Source organism: Myxocyprinus asiaticus, chromosome 32 (assembly GCF_019703515.2).
Source record: "Myxocyprinus asiaticus isolate MX2 ecotype Aquarium Trade chromosome 32, UBuf_Myxa_2, whole genome shotgun sequence".
Classification (NCBI taxonomy): domain Eukaryota; kingdom Metazoa; phylum Chordata; class Actinopteri; order Cypriniformes; family Catostomidae; genus Myxocyprinus; species Myxocyprinus asiaticus.
Genome location: NC_059375.1, coordinates 31,107,964 through 31,123,765, shown reverse-complemented (window position 1 = coordinate 31,123,765; position 15,802 = coordinate 31,107,964). Strand labels below are relative to the sequence as shown.

The 15,802-nt window shown below is 38.0% G+C and overlaps 2 protein-coding genes across 7 annotated transcripts; one reads left to right on the top strand and one right to left on the bottom strand.

The window, feature by feature from the left end:
* Window positions 1-1,788: 1,788 nt before the first annotated feature.
* Window positions 1,789-6,754, top strand: LOC127423105 (serine/arginine-rich splicing factor 2-like). 6 transcript variants are annotated; one of them, XR_007894281.1, is made up of 5 exons: window positions 1,789-2,295; window positions 4,250-4,551; window positions 5,186-5,325; window positions 5,868-5,953; window positions 6,431-6,754. XR_007894281.1 is itself a non-coding variant. In XM_051667158.1 (3 exons), exons 1-2 carry the CDS (start codon window positions 1,940-1,942, stop codon window positions 4,542-4,544), a joined length of 651 nt encoding a protein of 216 aa, XP_051523118.1. In that variant the 5' UTR covers window positions 1,789-1,939; the 3' UTR covers window positions 4,545-4,551; window positions 5,868-6,754. The 6 variants fall into 6 exon arrangements, 2 of the variants coding, with proteins under 2 accessions (XP_051523118.1, XP_051523120.1); XR_007894279.1 differs by lacking the exon at window positions 5,186-5,325; XR_007894278.1 differs by having other exon boundaries at window positions 5,868-6,754.
* A 410-nt stretch (window positions 6,755-7,164) lies between these two features.
* habp2 (hyaluronan binding protein 2) lies at window positions 7,165-14,883 on the bottom strand. Its single transcript, XM_051667157.1, has 13 exons — window positions 14,757-14,883; window positions 14,634-14,667; window positions 14,453-14,551; window positions 12,922-13,032; window positions 12,714-12,830; window positions 11,308-11,424; window positions 11,024-11,177; window positions 10,844-10,938; window positions 10,370-10,604; window positions 8,767-8,909; window positions 8,504-8,638; window positions 8,259-8,404; window positions 7,165-8,140 (listed from the first exon to the last, which is right to left on the bottom strand). The coding sequence occupies exons 1-13, from the start codon at window positions 14,820-14,822 to the stop codon at window positions 7,979-7,981; spliced, it is 1,614 nt and encodes a 537-aa protein (XP_051523117.1). The 5' UTR covers window positions 14,823-14,883; the 3' UTR covers window positions 7,165-7,978.
* Between the last annotated feature and the right edge of the window lie 919 nt (window positions 14,884-15,802).

Here is a 15,802-nt window from a genome sequence, read left to right as displayed (position 1 = left end):
CATTCTGATTCAGATTCTGTCAGTCTATAAAAACACTGAAGATTCTCTGTTGTCATTGCATACAATCACAATGTGAATGAGAATAAATTTAATTAGATAACAAAATTAGATAAACTGTTGCAATGATGAATATTGTGTGTGTGTGTGTGTGTGTGTGTGTGTGTGTACATGTTTATGCTGCATTGTAGGGACCAAATGTCCCTACAAGGATAGTAAAACCTAGCCAGCGGTCCCCACGAGGGAATTGGCTTATGGCTTGTTTTTTTGAAAATGTAAAAATGCAAAAAAGATTCTGTGAGGGTTAGGTTTAGGGGTAGGGTTAGGGGATATAAATTATCATTAGGTCTGTATAAAAACCATAAAATGCGTGGAAGTCTATGGAGAGTCTCCACAATGATATAAAAACAAGTTTGTCTGTGTGTGTGTGTGTGTGTGTGCGTGCGTGTGTTCAGATTTTCTTTAAGCTGCAGCCTGAAGACTAGTCCCTTCTTCTGAATATTAAGTCCATTCAGAATTCAATCATGAAACTCCATTAAAACAAGTGTATCTGTCTGTGTCCCGCAAGACAACAAGGAACACCAACTACACGACATGCCCACTCCAAGCAACGGCCCTTTGGATTATAGAGTGACTCTATTGGCTGAAAGAACGTTTAAAATCCAATGCAATCGCAATAAATATGACAAAGAATAACTTTTAAATTGTATGTCACATATCATATTATTAAACTGAAGATATAAATGGTCAAATTTAACTTTTTGTATTATTATTATTTAAACGAATTCAAATAGTACAAACAAGAGTACATATAAAAATATGTACAAATACTACATGGAGAGGGTCCACACATGGAGGTTGCCATTTTAGAATCACGTGACCAGCCGAATACGCTTAATCTCAGTAATCGTCCTATTATTTGACACTTTCATTCATTGATTAAAGTAATCATCATGGCTGACTGTGATCATGGCAGTTAAAACTGAAAACTATTGATTTTAAATTATGCTGCATCCAAGCTGTTAGGTGTCAGTGTAAGTCCAAGATGACACAAAGACAAAAGTTACTGAGTGCACCTTTAACTTTATGTATATAAAAACGAGCCATTGTAATAATGCATCACATATAAATACTACATTTGCATCATTGTCAATTGAGATCCACTTTAACATTATCATCCATTTTTTTCAAAATGAACAATCTTTCAACAGTCATTGGAAATAATTTTTCAACTCTCTCCGAAAGACTTTCACTTTAGGAAACTCCCAAAATAAATGATTTATAGTCTCAGAGGTACTTTAACAAAAAACAAATTCAACATTTCTCTGTTTTGTTTTCTCCAGTTAGCTTACAAGCTAGCTGGTTAGCCTTTTAGCTTAGCACTTTCTTCTGGTATATTTAATAATTTGATCAAATTGAATTTTTAATATTTCTGGTTAGGGTTAGGTTTAGGAATAGTATTATGTATAGGTGTAGGGTTACTACGGGTCTCCAAATAAACATTTCGCCAGTCATTTGAAGGGGGCGAAACTTGTAGTGGGCGTGACTTGCAGGACGCAGATAGACCCTTTCCCGCACAAACTTTAGATAAAGAAAATGTATCGAGATTGTAAAAACAATGTAGTTGAGCCCGGCGATAAAACGTAATAAAATTATATTTTTTGTTTTATTTTATTCCCACTCTTGCCAAATCTCACATTCCTAGACGAGTAGCTTGTAGTGTCACTCAGATGACACTAGGTGGCATTACTTCCTCCCCTTGCGAAGGAAATAAAAACGAGCTCCACCAACCCCGGAAATCCTCTTACCGCCATCTTAGAGTGTTGTCCACACAGCGTGCTGCTTAAGACTCTCCCGAATGGTTCGATATTTTTCCCGTAATTCTCACAAGTAACTGCTTTATTCTTCGCGTAGTGCGCAGCAGTAGGGTTCGTGATTCAGGATGAGTTACGGCAGGCCTCCGCCCGACGTTGAGGGCATGACATCTTTAAAAGTCGACAATCTGACCTACCGCACGTCGCCAGAAACGCTGCGGCGTGTTTTCGAGAAGTACGGCCGAGTCGGAGACGTCTACATCCCGAGAGACCGGTACACGAAGGAGAGTCGCGGGTTCGCCTTCGTCCGTTTCCACGATAAGCGGGACGCGGAAGACGCGATGGACGCCATGGACGGTGCGCTTCTGGACGGGCGCGAGTTGCGCGTGCAAATGGCGCGATACGGGCGCCCGCCAGACTCGCACTACAGTCGCCGCGGAGCCCCGCCGAGGAGATCTGGGGGATACGGGCGGAGAAGCCGCAGGTAAGGCCCTCATAAATGTCTCCTGCTTTTAAAATTCCATACCGTGATTTTAGCCTATTTGTTATAACATTAAAATTAGCGAGCGGTTTCAGTTTGAGGCCCTTAGGCCTCGCTGTGCTCGAGACAACACGTGCTACAGTTTTTAAGTCTAAGCGAACATGTGCACTGTTTCATGACGAATGCAATTTATTTTCATTATAATGGTTATTTGAAGCGTTTAGAATGTATTCCATCCGTCTTAATTTGGTATAATTGCGTCACATTTCTGGCCAATTAATAGCGAATCGTTTGAATGGACCAAAGCCAGTTTGCCAAACAAACACAGCAGTTGCCCACGAACCTCGACACAAAATACAACGGTAACATGCTTTTCCCCAGAATATCATGGTTCCAAGAGTTATTGTCAACCAAAGAAATTAAGTTGACTAAAGTTTAAGACGCGTTGAACGAGGTCCCAGATTATTATGGACACATGGTAACATAATACAATTTTGGCCACCATGGTTTCTGTCCGCCCCCCCCCCCCCCGGGGAATTTACGTTAAGATGTGGACGAAGCCCTTTTGAAGACAGGGCAGGATTTATTTTTATAAAAAAAATTCTGAAAGTTTTGCGTTCCCTCGTAAAAGGTTACTTCTGTTTTACTACATAAACCATATTTTAACAATGATATTCGTAGTGAAACCATAGTGATAATACACAAACTACGGAAATAAAAATAATTTTATTAACTATAGTATACTATAGTTTGGTGGAAACCATGATTTTGATACAGTATACTGAGGGGGCCTGGATGCTCAGCAAGTATAGATGCTGACTACCACCCCTGGAGTGAGCAAACATATTGGCCCAGTTGCTAGGGAGGGTAGAGTCACATGGGGTAACCACCTCTTGGTCGTGATTAGTGGTTCTCCCTCTCAATGGGGCTCGTGGAGTAGCATGAGTCTCCACATGGTGCGAGTCTCCGGTGTCATGCACAACGATTGGCGGTCTCAGAAGCGGAGGCAACTGAGACTTGTTCTATGCCACCCGGATTGAGGTGAGTAACCGCATCACCACGAGGACCTACTAAGTAGTGGGCATTGGGCATTCCAAATTGGGAGAAAAGGGGATAAAAAAAATAATAAAAATACAGTATACTGTATCCATATAGTAACCATGTTTCTACTGTGGATTAACCATCTGGTGGTTTCTATGGTTTTACCATAGTATTTTTAGTAAAAACATAACCACAATTTTTTTCGTTTTCCTGTATCACTGATTTTACTACGAATATGAAGGTTAAAATATGGTTACTGTAGTAAAACAATTGTAAACTTATTGCAAGGGACTGCAAAAGTGTTACAGAAAAAAAATCCTACCCTGTCCTCTTTGAATAATTTTGTATGCCTTCATATTTGAAAGTATTACAGAAAGAATTAAAGAGTGCAGAATCCCACCCTTGGACCTCAAGTGTCGTATAGGCCACACTAGACTGACCCGTGGGTATTTTTTGGAAGGTGAAGAACCACCAAAACGGCAACATTGTAACACGCTTTTGATTGTGAAGCATGTGCTCATGAGACAATGATTTATATCTGGAAAAACTTTGAAAGACGTGCCCAGGAAAGCTCTTGGACTTTTAATAAAAAGTGCAACTAAAGGATCTTTAATAGAATTGGTTTACTGTACTGGATTGAATAGTCTTCCTTTTTTGTGTATTTTTGCAAGGTGTGTTGTATTTATGAATTGTTTGATCGCCACCTGTATGTGCCATGAAATAGCCATTGTAGCCGATATGGCAATAAACACCAAACAAACTAAACATATTTGAAAGTACGTACTCTACTGATCTGTTAAGCTTTGTAATGTTTGTTATTGGTTGTAATACTTCTGTTACATCTTCAAACCTACTTATTATTGTTCATCTGTGTAAAGAAGACTCTGTTCCTGATGTGTTCTTTGTCTGTTTCTAGCCGTAGTCCTCGTCGCAGGAGACACAGCAGATCCAGAAGCAGGAGTCGATCCCGTTCCCGCAGCAGATCCCGCTACAGCCGGTCTAGATCCAGGTCCGACTCCCGGTCTCGCTCCAAATCCCATACACCCCGCAGGAGCAAGACCAAATCACCTTCCAGGTCCCGCTCAAGGTCCAAATCCAAGTCTCGCTCCAGGAGTCGTACTCCCAGATCGAATAAAGGATCCAAATCAAGATCCAGATCAAGAAGCATACCCAAATCTCCAGAGGACGATGGAGCTGCCACTGAATCGTGAAATTTAGGTAAGCCAAAGAGACTGTATTTCCTAGATTTCATACAATTTGGGGAAATTTGTGTTGTTTTCTTAGAAATGTAATGACCAATGCATCTTTTAGATTCCACTGGGATTCTGTTCTCTTTATATTGTCAATAATCCTAAACTTAATTGACTTTGCTTTGTGCAGAGTAAACCAATGCGTAGATCACAAATCAATTAAAATGCTTTAAAATAAAGAACGCAAATGCATTTTCTTCTCCTGTTTCACTCCTCTCCTTTCTCATCAAGTCGGAGGGAAAATAGATATTGATTTGCAAGGCTTAAGTTCATTTTAATGTTGGTAAACTGGCGGTAGATGCATTCCCTTAACGCAGGTGTCAGGTTTTACAGTTTATAGTAGCATAATTTTTAAAACTAGGGTATGAGATGGTTTAGTTTGACAGTTTTTCACAGCATCCTGTCTGAAATCTCCACTCTACTGAGCTGATCTCAGAACTGCATGATTTTAAGGTACTTTTTAATGCATATTCTAAACCTTACAATGGATATCTACTTTAGAGCCATTATTGGGTCCAACACAGTAAGTATTTGATTGTTTTGAAATCAATGGATTTTGGGTGGTACACATTTCATCTAAATGTGGAATTCTTTCCTCCAAGCTGCTGATTCCTGTTTGCAAAAGAGGAGTTTGGGGCAGTTTGAGAGCAGTTAGTGTGTGATCCGACCATTGGCTGCCTGCTGCTGATTGGCGGTTGCTATGGAGCAGGTCGGTCTCATTGAGTGTTGAGGTGGTGTTGAGGTACGTCTGAAGGACAATGGACTGAGACCTTTCCATCATCCTTGTCACAAGCTCATGTCTGTTGTGGCATAGGCAAAAGCGGGAATGGATATGGGGTGTGTTCTCTGAGCTAGTTTAAGCAATCAGGCAGCTGAGTGTCCTTGGTGTGCTTTTATAGGCCTAAATGTAATTTATTAAATTACATAATGGCCAAATACTGCTCTAACTGGCAGTAAATGGGTTATACCTTAGCTTGCTGACACTTAAAGTGGCTTTGAGAAGTATGTATTCCACCCCCAGGTTTGGCTTTTTCCTTTAGGTTTCTTGAAGAACAAAATAGGGTACATGAGCTAAAGCAATACCATAAATAAAGCAAATTCACATTGATTTAAATGGTTCCTTTTTTTTTTTTCACCTAACCGATGACCACGATCCGAGCATGGTATACATAGAGCCAATGCCTTGTTTTATGGAAACATACAAGCAAAATGTGGCTTGTATAGTTTAGGGTTCTCTGTTCTGAAGCTCTTTGAAACTAACTTGTTCTTATTTTTTTCTTCTAGATGTCAAGTGATCGAAACTTAAAGGATCGCATCGAATGGAGATGTCCATCTGAGGATACCCAAATTATCCATATATCAGACCAAAGGTTATTGTAACTTGGTCTAAAATTTTAAATGATTGTTTATTTTCTGTTGCCCAAAATTGCTTTGTATCACACTTCGAATTCCATGTGATATTAAATTCTTTATGCTTAATTGGAGCTACAAAGTGAAATAGTTTCTCTTCGTTTTTGGTAGTGTTTGCATTTGTTTATTACCCCATGTTATTGAAACTCCCAGACTATAAAGTTTATTAATCACAATTTATTAACTTTTTTTTTTTCTTTTTCTTAATAAACATCATTAAAGGAAAATGTTGGATGTTGTGCATATCATTTCTTTGACCTTATTAGATGTGACTGGGTAGAAAATTGGCTGGGTGATGGCCTTCAAATACAAAATCATGCTTGTGTAAAAGTGTCATTATGAACCGTTGCTAACCAAGCAGGTATTGTTATGGTTTAAATTAAAATATTACAGCAACATGATTCTAATATTTTTCTTGTGTATTTCTTATGCACTAGGCGCAGTTGCGTAGCAGTTGTGTTTTGCTGGTTAGCTGTTAAGGTGGCGTGTTGCAGTGCAGAGTGCTTGGCTGTTTCCAGTATTCTCCTGATTGCTCCTATGTAATGTCTTGATTTGAGATAAGATTGGCTGCAGCATTCATTCTTTATGCAGAAAGATTCTGTGCAAGTCCTTTTGTGGATGCCCACTATAATGTCAATATCTGAGCCTATTTTATATCTTTGGAAGTAGATCAAGATATCATTTTGGTAGGTGTTATTGTCTGTGAAATACAATTAGTTGTAATTTCCATATGAATGCTAATAAAGGTTTTCTTTCTCTGAGCATTTAGTGTATACTAATTCTTCAGTCATTTTCTGGTGCCTCTGTTGGGTAAGAATTAATCCCTTCTTACTGGAAATAGATTTAATTGAACCACAGTGTAGTGATACTCTTTACCTCATTGATGGATCCAAACTAAACACTTGGCAATATTAGAATCCAGAATACCTCTTATGTCCCCTATGAAATTTCACATGGCTAATTTGCCGAAAACACTTTCAAAAGGCATTTGAAGAATTTGCCTTCAATGAGTGATTTTTTACAACCCATTACATGAATGACTTACAAAAAAGTATAAACGAGTACCAGTGTTAAGGTGGAGGTGACCTGCACAAAGTCTAAAAATGACTACATGGCTAGTAATGTTTCCTGGTTCCTTTGGGTTCAGAACACTAAATTAGTTGAGACAATACATGGTAAAAAATTTTACATTTGTAATTGATTCAGTGTTCATTCTTTTGTTGTAATTTGCAAAACACAAGCATGTGCTTCTCAGCCCTGTAATATAGCTCACTAAAATTGAGATGGTTACATTTTTTTAATCTAAAGTACTGGCTGCCCATTCTGCATATAACTGTAAACTGCAGATCATGTACTGTATATATTTGTAAATGACTGTAAAATCATTTTCTTCATGTAAAGTCTTCTCTTTCAGCTATTAGTACTGGCATTGAAGCTTAAAGAGAGAGTTCACCCCAAAATGAAAATTCTCTTATTTACTCACCCTCATGCCATCCCAGATGTGTGTCTTCTGCTTAACACAAATTAATATTTTTAGAAGACTATCTAAACTCTTGGTCCATACAATGCAAGCGAATTATGGCCAGAACTTTGAAGGTTCAAAAAGCTTATAAATGCAGCATAAATGTACTATTAATTTCCACTATCAAATGGGCATTTTTTTTATTTTTTATGATTGGTATTCTTTGTGTATGTTGCCACCTAATGGGTAGGGAGGAGAATTTGTAGTAAAAAATGGTCATTGATCTGTTTCTTACCCATCATATTGCTTCTGAAGATATAGATTTAACCACTGCCATTTTATTGATTACTTTTATACTGCCGTAATATGTTTTTTGGATCTTCAAGGGTCCTGCCACCATTCAATTGCATTGTATGGATCTGCCAGAAGTCATACACATCTGGGATGGCATGAGAGTGAGTAAATGAGAGAATTTTCATTTTTTGCTGAACTATCCCTTTAAAGCCTTTTAAAAGGCACAAACCTAAGCTGAACGCATCTTTTCATTGATCCAATCAATGAATTTGTTGACGCGAGTATAGACTCCTGGTTTGTTCTTCTTTCCGCAGCTGTCACCCCAACTCACCACACCGTAGACATAATGAATTTGGTCTTTCTGACAAACCAGTGGTCCACCAGAATCACCCTACAGGTAGTCAAAGCATTGGTTTTACACACTGCAATCAATTTTTGTGACAAAGTAGCAAATGTGTGATAGGGTGATGTTTATATGGAAACAATCATCCTACTGTCCACACACACACCTGACAAGAGTCAATCTTTCCCTGCATATACCCAGCACACATCATGGTATCATCCAATCTGTTTCCATAGATATTCTGAGACATACAGCGTCTCTGAGAGATCAGGAGAACCTTCGCATCCAGTAGCTGAGGAGAGGCAGAATCGTCTACAAGAAAGAGCAATAGAGTTCAGCTAGTAATAGGCCCAGAGACAGATGGTGCTAAGGTGGATGTGCACAGTGAAATACTGAATACAGAAGCCACACCTTTCTCAGTGAGCCCATATCCTGATATGGTGCACTGTGTTTCATCAGGGAATGGATCGGTGGGGAGACATGCTGCCTTAACAGACCTGGTCTCATTGGCGCACTGTACATTTATTGCCTTCAGTTTCAACAGAGCTGGCATGGATAAGAAAGAAAAGCACTGTGTGAACTTAAGGAGAAAGTCAGAGATGAAATACTACTGTAACAATGTCTAGAATAAATATAGAACTTTAGAGCCTATATAGATAGATAGACAGAATCACCTATATCATTATACAAGGCTTCAGCTGTCTCTGTGTAGTTCTCGTGAACAATGGCTTTCTCCACCTCCAGAAACTGCTTTGCAGGGTTATCTCTCTCAAGGTTAACACCACCCAGCTCCACCCTTATCTCCTCACCTTCTTCACTGCCGTGATTAAGCCACGCAAAGATAGTTTAATTGTTACATTTGCATATGGATTTGAAAATGTCACATTCCAAACTCCTGTAAAAAAGTAAAGTTTCTATAATACAACATCATAATTTATGTAATCATGAAAATAAATAACAACTTAAAGGGTTAGTTTACACAAAAATGAAAATTCTCTCATCATTTACTCACCCTCATGCCATCCCAGATGTGTATGACTGTCTTCTGCTGAACACAAACGAAGATTTTTAGAAGAATATCTCTGTTTTGTAGGACCATACAATGCATGTGAATGGTGATCAAGCTGCAAAAAGGAGATTAAAAAAATCAGTGGTTTAATTAATGTCTTCTGAATTGATCCAGTTTGTTTAGGATGAGAACAGACCAAAATGTAACTCCTTTTTTACTGTACATATTGACAAATGTCTCCTAGGTGATCATGATTTCAGGTTCGATTACACTTCCTGTTGCGCCATCTAGCGCTCTGCGCATGCATCAAGCACTAGAAACTGTAATTGAGCTTGAAATCATGATCGTGCCTAGAGACTGTTTCAAGATGTACAGTGAAAAGGAATAACATTTTGGTCTATTCTCACCTAAATCTAACATGATCACTTCAGAAGACATTGATTTAATCCCTGGAGTATTATTGATTACTTTTTTCTGACTTTATCTCCTTTTGGGAACTTCAAAGGCCTGATCACCATTCACTTGCATTGTATTGACCTACAGAGCTGAGATACTCTTCTAAAAATCTTTGCTTGTGTTCAGCAGGTTTCTTTTTTTTTTTTAACTATCCCTTTAATGCTGATGTAACTTTTTTTCAGTGTTAAAATACTTTCTTCTTTCCCAGCTTATTATGCAGAGACAACTATACATAAGCCATTCATAGGTTAATTTTCTCAAAAACTGTATACACTGTGTCTCTGTGGCACTATAAAAATTCCTGTTTTTGTTTTAAGCGACCCACCCCAACAACGTTACTCAACCAGTGGTGTGAGTTGAGGGCGGGTCTATCTGACTGTTTGAACAACTGCAGGTGATGGGCGTATTCAGAATGCTGTTTAGAAAACATTGTTTATTTTTGCAGTTCCGTTCGGTGGCACTAGTGGTTCAGAAATTACATCAGTTTTAATTATTTACATAAATCTGATCATTGCTGTTATATTGTGCACTTTTGTATTTTCAATGACTGTTTGACTTAAATCTTTTGTTGCAGCCCTGGTTCCTTCTAAACATGACTTTCTAGGCAAAAAAACAAAACAAAAGAAAAACGATGTGCCCTTACTCCCAGAAGTTGTGTAAATCCAGCCAATCAGATTAGAACTGTCAATTTCAGCCAGGTTTTGCCCTTTTTCTGCACCATATGCATCAGAACAGGATGCGGGCAATCTGTGGATATGCCACCTTTGCATAGTCCCAATGCAACAGCAGTGCCTCCCCAGAGTAATACTTACATACAGTGAGCTGCAGTTAGGACCCAACAAGAATCAATAAGGGTCCCTCCACAGTTGTGGGTGTAGTGTCCATTAGAGCCCTCGGGGCGTACCTGAAGCGAGGCCTGCCAGGGATGGGCTCCAGGCAAGGACTTCCTCCCACCAAATATCCTTGGAGCTATCATACTAGCCTGACCAGTTTTTCCACAGCCAGAAAATTCCAGCTTTGCAGGGGTCGTGGAGGGTTTAACTGGATCTGTGAAATTTAATTCACAGACAATTCGATAAATAGGTAAAGTGGTACAGTCACCTCAGTCACCCTTCACTTTCATTGTACAGAATAAAAAAGATGGAATGAAGGTGAATGGTGACAGGCTACCAGTCCCAAACATTCTGCCTTATATCTCCTTTTGTGTTTCACAGAAAGTCAGTTAATGAACAACATAAGTTTCATTTAGACTTAATCCCTTTAAAAAGCAGATGGAATATATATACCTTGTTTAAGGCATGGCTTGACATTACAGTAGTCCCACCGGACCTTGCCCTTCTGTTTGACAAAGCACCAGGGTTCCCGATCTCCATCCGGATTTCTTAAGTGACAAAAATAATACTCAAGAGAACATGAGGCATCACAAATCATTGTGAGATTTTCTTACATTTACAATGAATTCTTACCTGCAGTAACTGTGGTGTCCGATGCCATCATTACCCTCAAAATCCTTATGGGAAACACGATAGTAGTTCCAGGGTAGACATTCCAGTTCTTCCACTGTCTCACTGACAAAACCTCTGTATGATTCACCATTCCCCTCGTAGCAATCATTTGGACCTAATGATGACATATACACAGGCATTACTACCACAGTATACAGGGTAGTTTAATGTACCAGTTGTATAATGGAGACTTTCTGCAGAATCTGAAACATGGAGAAAATAAATTTAGCAGCACAGTATATTACCAACTTGGCAGAACCTCCCAGTGTAGTTTTGTGGACATTCACACATAAAGCTGGCTCTTGTTCGGCCTTTAACGCATGTTCCTCCATTTAGGCATGGACTTGGATTACAAGCAGAGGCTAATTTTGCAAACATAACAAGTACACAAGCAAGCAAGATAGAATAAATATACATTTTAAGGAGGAGAGAAAAACAATTTCAGCATCAAGTTTCATTTCAATACAGTCTTAGGCCACATCCATACTATTCTGTTTTTGTTTGAAAACTCAATTTTCAGTTTCCTAATGACATCGTTTTCCAAAGTATGAGGTCACTACTGGTCAAAATATATACAGTACGTCATCATTCCTCTTACAAAAATTGAGAGCTCATGGCAAATTTGACGTAAACTTTCTGACAAATTCGCCACTGAATATTTTCACATGCAAATCAGCTTTGCAGCAAATTGTTGCCAAAGTTTTGCTGCAGGTTCACCACTACCAGTAAAGAGCTGCAAACTTCTGGCAAACATCTGCAGTGAATCACAAACTCATTTGCATGTGAAAATAATGAGTGGAAAATGTGTTGAAAGTTTGTGGCTAGTTTGCCAGAACTCTAGATTTTTTGTAAGGGGAATGATGATGTACTGTATATATTTTGACCAATAGTGACCTCATACTTTGGAAAACGATGTCGTTAGGAAACTGAAAATTGAGTTATAAAGTATTCATAATCGTTTTCCAAAGAATGCGGAAAACGCCATTCCAGAGTGGATTAGAGGCATAAACGTAGCAAAATCAAAACATTTTCAAACAAAAAAGGATTAGTAGACCACATCCATACTAATATGTTTTTGTTTGAAAACGCATTGATTTTGTTACAGTTACACCTCTCGTCCACACTAGAACCGATAATGGAGTGTTTTGAAATGCTCTTCTTAACTGCATACTGAGGTTTTGAATTTAAACAAATTTGTGTGGATGTGGCCTAATCCCTTTTCATCTGAACACTCCATTTTAAGTTTCTTAATTGCATAGTTTTTCAAAGTATGCGGTATGGAGACCGTTTTCGAAAGCCACAACCACATTAATCCATTTTTTGTTTGAGAACTGTTTTCAGTTTCCCAATGTCATCATTTTGCAAAGTATGCAACTTTTGGAAAGTGTTTTCATAATGCTCTGTTTTCATAAGAGCAAAATGTCGTTAGTGTTGATGAGAGATGTAAACGTAGCAAAATAAATGTATTCTCAACCAAAAGTATATTAGGGTGGACGTGGCCTCATTTAAAAAACATATATCCAAAATTTCAAACAAACGTAGTTAACTTATTGTTAACATTTAATTAACTAACATCTTTGGTGTTGGATGAAAGAAACACTTTAAGAGTAATGAATTTGTCTCTCTAGACACTGGATACAGGGATACTCACGTTTCCTGCATTGAGGGCCCTCATAGGGGACCTGGCACTTGCATATGTAGAATGGGGCTTCTTGAGTTTTGACACATACACCATTACCACACTTCACATTTTTACATAAATTCCTCTCTGGAAGATGCAAGCATAAAGAGCTGTGAATGATTCACACTCTTACTTTTTAATTGGCTTTGTATTTTTGAACAGTGTTTGGTGATCTCACCGTCCTGACACTTTTTGCCAATGTAAGGCTCTGGACAGACGCATTTGTAGCCACCATTCGCTTTGATTTCACACACTCCATTGTTCTGACAGGGATTTGGATCACACACGTCTACAGAAGTGGGAAGATGAAAGTTTGTTGAACATTAAATTAATCTGTGTATTCAGTTAATCAGTATGAACAGTATAAAACAACCAAAAACGCTACTAAAATTTAATCAGTAAATCATAGAGGACACAAAGAACTCAATGGCTGTGTCTCGTTTCGAAGGCTGCATGCTAGGTAGGCGAGTCCTTTGAAGGCTGCAGTATACTGAGCGTCCTCCATGGTTAAACGACGGCCTTTTTAGGACAAACGGAAACGGAACGTAACATGGTTGCTATGACAGCACGCCACTCTTTAACAAGCGCGAGCGCTTTGAGTGAGAAGGGAACAAAGTCCCTCTGGAAGGGAATGTATGAGGTACATTTTAGGAGAGTTATAATGATGTAAAGAGAAAAGAAAATAGATTTTACAGGTGTACTTTTAGTCTAATACTTTATTTTAATTATATATTAATATAATTATACATAGTATATACTCTGCACCCCTCTACTAAGATACTTCAACTTGGGAATTAACATTACTTGCGTTTGAACATCATATTTACGGGCAAATTGGCGTCATTCTTTTTTTTTTTTTTAGACATTTCCGTTGAAGCAAAGAATTGTGGGTTGTGAGTGCCCACGAAGGATTACACCTCATGCATCCTCAGAATTCCCGTGAAAGAAGGTCGCATTCGAAGTGTCATATTGGCTTTTCTGAAACGAGACAGCCTCGATGACGTATGCGGCCGACAAATATGCGATCTCCGGAGGACGCAGCCTTCCCAACAAGACACAGCCTATATGTAGCTTAATGTCCTCTTGATATAAAGGTTATAGTAAAAGAGTATTACAATATTTCAAGGTTAATTCTCTTAGAGTATTAGTGTTATATGGCTTTAACCCTCTATTGCATGCGTAACCAACCCATTTTCTTCACTTTAGATGGCAATAAAATGGTTAATAATGAAGAGATGATTTGAATAAACCAATAAAAAGCTTCTCTTAGTCACACTACATCCTGATGATTGTTTTAAAATATTTTTTTAGCGTGGTACACTGTGTGGAGGACATACAGTTTTGCTTTCAGTAAAACATTTGATTTTTCACCTATCAATAATGATTCAAATTTGTAAGTGAATATAAAGTATATTAATTGTATTTGATGAGAAATTGCTTAAATTGTATGGCAGTAGAATGGATATGAATGCAATTAATGTTGCCACTTTAGAGAATATAAACTATATTATATAGAGAATATTATAGTTGTCATATGCATTTTTTGTATTACTCATTTAAATATCAGTATTTACTGAACATTTAAGTAATATTTAAGTAAAAAGTTAATATGGGGCAAAAAGTAGACAATAACGCATGTGTGGTGGAGGGTAACAAAGCGAAACCCCTTTACTACATTTACATTATTGTGTACTAACAGTATTTCTTACCTGGCTCATCAAAGAGGTCAAAAATCCAATCAATGGTTTCATCAGTAATATCAGGTGAAGATGGTTCTTCTGTCTCATTAAAAGTGTAGTCATATATGTCTGTAAGAGAGAGAGAGAAATGACCATGCCATCAAGAAAACAACAAATAAACTGACACCAAACAACATGTAAAAACTCTCACCATCGACAAGAGTGAAAAGGTCATCCAACAGACCCTAAAACAGAATTTCAGTCAAACACCAGTGCAAAATCATCCAGTAAAACATATACGTTTATTTCAATGCATTCTCTCAGGTTTACATACCGGCACTGCTTGAACTGGCAAAGTAAGGCCAGATATGCCCACCAGAAGCATAATAATTGGAAACATGATTCTATGAGTAACAAATGCACATCAACCACCATAAAAATCACTGGTCTAGTGCAGGCAGTTATTATGTTGACCTGAGCCTGGATGACCCCTGGACCTACATATCTCTGCTCAATATCTAGCAATCATTACCTAACAAATTGATTTCCTGTTTTGTTCTGGCTGGGTTGAACTACAGTAAATGTGCGCACAACAGGCATACTTTAAAACAGTATTCTTGTTTTATGTGAAAATTAACTGATGTCGAATATCTTGGACAGGCTTTTCTTTGACCTTGTCTTGGTCAGATTATGCAGTCATCCTGCCATTAAACCTCATAATTTCACAGGTTCTTTAACCATGTTGTTATACATTTGTTTTTTTAGTTGAATATTGTTCAGTGCAAAGCAAATGGTAAAGCCAAAGCAAATTAATATTTTCAGAAGCTATATGATAGGTGTGGATGACAAACAGATCAATATTTAAGTCCCTTACTGTCTCTGCCCAGTATGTGGCAATATGCACAAAGAATCGCCATAAAACAAAAGAATGTTGAAATGAAAGTGAATATTTATAGTAAAAAGGACTCAACTATTGTTTCTAATATAATATCTGTTTCTCACCCACACCTATCATACCACTTCTTGAGATATGTATTTAACCACTTCGTATGGATTATTTTATGCTGCCTTTATGAGCTTTTTGGACCTTCAAATTTCTGGCCACCATTCACTTGCATTGTAAAGACCTACAGAGCTTAGATATTTTTCTAAAAATCTTTGTTTGTGTTCAGCTGAAGAAGGAAAGTCATACACATCTGGGATGGCATGAAGGTGAGTGCATGATGAGAAAATTTTCATATTTGGGTGAACTATCCCTTTAAATGGCGCTGAGATAACTGCACTATTATTCGTAGATGAAAACACAAATTAGCCTTAATATTGAATAAATGGGTCTGTTAATTAGCATTGTATTGATGAATCCTTTTTATTAATATATTT